Source organism: Lissotriton helveticus, chromosome 8, assembly GCF_964261635.1.
Source record: "Lissotriton helveticus chromosome 8, aLisHel1.1, whole genome shotgun sequence".
Lineage (NCBI taxonomy): Eukaryota > Metazoa > Chordata > Amphibia > Caudata > Salamandridae > Lissotriton > Lissotriton helveticus.
The window spans coordinates 1575706065-1575711516 of record NC_136069.1 but is presented as its reverse complement, the minus strand read 5'-3'; the positions used below and the strand labels follow the sequence as shown (position 1 = coordinate 1575711516).

At 41.4% G+C, this 5452-nt stretch overlaps 1 protein-coding gene across 1 annotated transcript; it reads right to left on the bottom strand.

Annotated features, from left to right (window-relative positions):
• Positions 1–318: 318 nt before the first annotated feature.
• LOC144773939 (olfactory receptor 52D1-like) lies at positions 319–1257 on the bottom strand. The gene has a single exon (XM_078658993.1). It carries the CDS (start codon positions 1255–1257, stop codon positions 319–321), a length of 939 nt encoding a protein of 312 aa, XP_078515119.1.
• Between the last annotated feature and the right edge of the window lie 4195 nt (positions 1258–5452).

Here is a 5452-nt window from a genome sequence, read left to right as displayed (position 1 = left end):
AACTACGAGTGACTTGCGCACGCCCGTAGATCAGCACCAGGGTAATATGCTACAAGTTTAGGACGAGACGTCAACCTCATTGCTTTGGCTTTTGCGAGGAGAGAGAAATGTGTTAACCACCCTATTACACCAATGTTATGTTGTACACAGTTTAAAGTTTCTTCTTTCCTTTTTTTTTTATACGGAAGTATACTGTGATGTATGAGCACCCAGTTTCATTACTGCTGGGAAAGAATTGTATTGTAATGTAACTATTAAACTGATGCGTACCACAAATGCAAAATTAATAAACGTTTAAGCAAAAAAACAGTAATATAACTAGACAGCTGCAGTTTTGCATGACCTGGCTAGATTTGTAATCTGTTTTTTGATTTCAGACATTTTAAATCCATACAGCAATGGGTTCAATAGGGGCGCAACCACCAGAAATTGGATTGACATCAGGATCCGCACTGCTTGGGGCATGCCAACCAACTCATACCGGTGGAGGAATATTTCAAAAAGAATATCCACAATAAAGTTCACCATGGACACCACATGTGGCGTGCATGTCTGCAGAGCTTTGGCCCGGGTTTCTCTAGAGGCATGGATGCAAACAATCAATATTTTAAAATAGGAATAGAGGATTAGAAGAGGCACCAACCCAATGATCACTGCTGTGATGAAGAGACCAAATATGTTGTTGACAGATGTGTCTGTACATGACAGCCTCACAACAGACCAGTTGTCACAATAGATTTTTTTGATGGTCATGCCACACAAAGGAAGCCTGACTGTTAGTATAAAATGTATGGAGAAAAGGCCAATGGCTGAAAACCAGGCAGCAGTAATGAGTTTGCAGACAGTGGAGTGTGTCATAATGCTGTGATATCTCAAGGGGTTGCAGATGCACACAAAGCGGTCAAGGGCCATCACTCCTAGTATGGTGAGCTCACACCCCATGTACGTATGGATGCAGAAGACTTGGGTCAAGCAGCCAATGTAGGAAATGGTTTGTCGGTCGGAGAGGAGGTCAATAATGAGCTTTGGGAAAAAGCCGGTGCTGCCGTACACTCCGTTTACAGCCAGTGCACAGATGAAGATGTACATGGGCTTGTGAAGGCTCTTGTGGGAGACGATGACAGAGATTAGTAGACCATTAGCAATGAGGATCATCATGTAGCCAATCAGAGCGCAGAAAATATAGAAATACTTCATGTTGGTCAGTTCTCCATATGCAGTGATTATAAATGCGGAAATAAATGTCGAATTTTCCATTCTTAAATGCAATGATTACCTTAATTTTCAGATCCTACAACATAGGAAGAGATAACAAAAAGAGCATGTCATTTTACATTACAGGCCTGTTATATTACATTTTAAGTTGCAGTAGTGCATTAACCCATAACACATACCTGTGTGCATGGTTAGCCAAGGTGTCACAGACTCATTGAGGCTGAAGCAATATCTTGAATACTAATTTTTCAGCCCTTACACAAACCATAAATCTTCAAGCACTAAAATATTGGATTGGAATATTACTCCAATGAGCCTCACCAAAATTTCCCCATAGTCTGCTACATTTAGAACTGGGTGATGTTGGGCAAGATACTGGCACTGAATACCTGGCAAAGATGATCAAAGAATAATACCACTGTTTACTCAGTGGCACTATGAACTCGCTATTGTTCTGTACACACGATACTATCACATGGGCACTCACACAGCTGGAAGCCACCTCTCTCTCTTCTAATCATAAATATCTATAATAACAAAAACACAATTATTCAAATCAACCTTGGCTAACTGATGACTTCACTCAAATGCGCCTGTCCCCAGCTCAAACACATGCCTATCCTTGGATTCTCAAATATCTGGTTTAGGTGGAAAAGCACTACCGATATACTATTTCTCTTGGCAGCTATATTTAACATATTAACTAAAAACAAGGACATGTAAGAGGTGGCGAGGCAGCCTTCCCCAACATATCATACATCGATACACATCAGGGAAACAGAGGATTCAGCCTAGGGATCCTCCGAATACCCATTATTCCAGCCTGGACTCTTTGGTTACCTGTACTTTTCAACACCCGCCCCCCCACCCTAATAGAGAACATTGCTACATTCCATAGAGGCCTCCTCTAGCTCCTCAACCTCGCCTAACATACCCATTAATCATCTGGTACAGATTGGAACTGTCACATGGCCCATTGGGACATTGTTGTTTTCTCTAAGTTAGCATGAGCACACTGCAGACTGTCTGCTGCTTTGCGCACGTTACTAGACAAGTTTATTTTGCAACAGTTTTGACATTTTCACATGAGAACCCATAGCTGTGTTCACATTCTGCATGTTCCTGGGATTTAGTCTGAGCATTGTGACAAAGGTCGAACAACAATTCCACTTGTAGTTCTGTTCTGGTCAAGCCCTAGCACGTAGACAAAACATACAGATGCAGCTGTTTTTTGGGAATATGTTCTTTGGACTTATTGGAATACATGAATAGGTAGCACAAACTTAGAAAGGGACCTCCTTTCCAGAGAGAAGAGCGAGTCAGCACCTGTGATGTAGATCTACCATCTGAGGTACGGGGTCTGCAGATAACACCCAGAGATCTTGTGATATATAATTATTCTGCTTCTATACAAGGAGAGGGAGATTAGACTACACTGTCTTTTTATAATCAGAGGTCTTTTCATGATTAACAGACTAATACTAATTGCTATGCTTACCATATTAGTGTCATGCATTTCCTGCTTGCTGTTGCACGTATACTGCATATTAGAGCGGGTTAGTTAAACTAAATATTTTAGACTTGTTCGTGTCTCTGTCAGATCTTTTTGTGGACAAGTACAAGAGTGCAAGTGAAAGGGTGTGTCTTGCAACAATGATTCCTGAGAGAGTGGGAGTGTTTTTGTTCTGGGGTGTCTAATCACTTGTTTCTCTGTAAGTAAGTAGGAGAGTGAGTGAGGCACTATAGCTAGCCAGTCCTGAACTCATGGGTACTAAGTTGTAGGGTGACTCAGTCCCTATACACTGAGGTCCCATAATCCTGCGCATAGTTCTGTGTGCACAGAATCCCTGCAACAGAACATATGGATTGATTATCGCACCTGTTTATATGCACACATAATAATTGATTACATGGATAGCACTGACCTCACTGACTATCCTACCCTTTCTAATGATCACAGCTTCAATCTGCTACTCCAATCTGGTGTTTAGTAGGTTTGATACAAGACCTACTAACCACAGACTAACTAATTCCTGATCAGACCAGGCCTAGACCAGCTTCCACATAAAGCAACAGCTTTCAATTCAGCCTAAGTAGGCACTTATAGGGTTATCCAACCTTCTGTACAGAACATGTAAAATATCTACACTATCTTGTTCTTACAAACCCTTTCAGCCATTTGAGATCCTTGTCAAATCCCTTTGAATAGTTAGCTCATCTAAAAAAATAAAATCATAATTGCCTTCAACAAACTGGCCTCCCTGAAGGGCCAGTGAAATCACACCACCATTAGTAATGAAACCTAATAATATAATAATGATATGTGCCTAGGGAGACCATGGATAGCATCCCAATCACCAGATAACCACAACTTAAGCAGGATACACTCCTGTAGGTAACTCGATTTTGAACTGAAAGGCTGTAACCCTTTACCATTGTACGGCATCATACGACAACTATGGACAAAGCCAGTATGATGCACAGATGTTTTATGTGACATTGTTTTTAATGTATTTTATCAAAGGAATGCTGAAGCCATCTTGGATTTTGATACCAAATGATTGTAGCTTCAGGCCCTATTAACTTAGCCTACATCTAAAAACCTCCATCTTGGGATGTTTTGCCCTTTCACCGTCTGTGAAGTGTAGTGCTTGCATTTCTCTATGCCCAGACGAGGTACGTGACACACTGCTTGCACAATACATTTCATTAGACAATAACAGATTTCGCAATATTACTCATCGCCCTGCTTATGCCGCAGTTTTGTATGGAAATATACCAGGCCATGACAGCTCGCATCTTGATTGACTGTCCCCAAAACTGCCCATTCTGATCACATGGTTAGCTACAGTATGGGTGCATCAAATGTATCACACCTTACAAGGAGATGTCTTGTTACAGATCTTATCCATTGGCTGTGGGATTCATGGTGTACTGTAAACTACGTATAATACTTCTTGCTACGTATCATATGGGTGGTCTTGTGGTTTGAGTCTATAAAGTGTACCAGACTCAATAAATCTTTGGACATTCTAGCTTCTATGCTGACTGTCACCGTGTTGCACGATAAAATTGTTATTTGTTGTGGCTAATAAATTTACCACTCACTGAGTTGACAAAAGAACTGTGGTCGTGCTTGTCTTTTCTATGATTAATTATCCCTTGTATTTCAGACTCACTTCTACAGGAATGAATAATAATTTCTGATATATGTCCCATTGCAGCCAATACTAGGAATGGGAGTTTACGAAATGTTATTTTGAATCTGTTGAAATTGTGAACCCTGCTGCTAGAGCTCTTCTGTTTATGGATTTGTACAGGTTTTAATTAACGATACAATAAAATTACTTACTATTACTATCACTTCTGCAGGTACAAGACTTCTTGCAGCAAGGCTTCAGAGGTACATGTCAATGGTCTGTTACAAGCTTGCGTACAGTCAGTAAGAGGGCTATGGAGTACTCACCAGGGGTCTGGATGTGAAGGGATGCAGTCTTGCAATTGCACTTGGCTTGAGGGGCAAGTTTCAGGCTTGCATGCAGGCTGGCATTCTCTGCCTGGCTTTGGATGTGCTGTCAGGAAGTGCTGCTCATGTGTGCTCTAGTTCGTAGCTAGCTGGAGGGCTGGAGGCATTGTTGTAGTACTTAAGTTTTCTTGCTCCCTGCCTTTAGTTGAAAACCATTAGCCTGAGTGGGTATTTCTTTATAGGGAATTAGTGAATCCCAGATGGCAGTTTCACTTCCTGGCAAAACCAAAGGGGATGATGGACGGAGCGTTTAAGCCATGCAAACACTCACCCCCAGTCAACTGATCTGGGTTTAATCCATCATCGTTCTTTAGCTCACTCCGCCACCCCAGTTCAGACTTCCTGCTCATCGTTTACTTCCTGTTTCTATACACTATAAAAAGGTCATTGGATGGATGTGTTGTAAACAAGCCCAGGGGTTTTTCTTTTTTAATGGGTTCCTCGCTCCTTGATACTTTTCCCTATGCTACTTTCTATTTTTCTATGGATTTGTTTTTGTGTGTGTCTTTCATTGCTTAGGCCTGTTCCAAGTCTGTTGGTTCTGTCTATAGGGCCCGTGGCTGTATCTACTTGGCTCCCTCCAAACTTTCTCTCAGAATAGCTGGTGCTCAGAAACCCCAGTTTTATCTGGCAAAGCGAATGATTAGATGTCTTTGGGCCGAAATGATCTCAACCTATTCTCAAACTTTAAATGGGTAAGAAGCCAAGTTT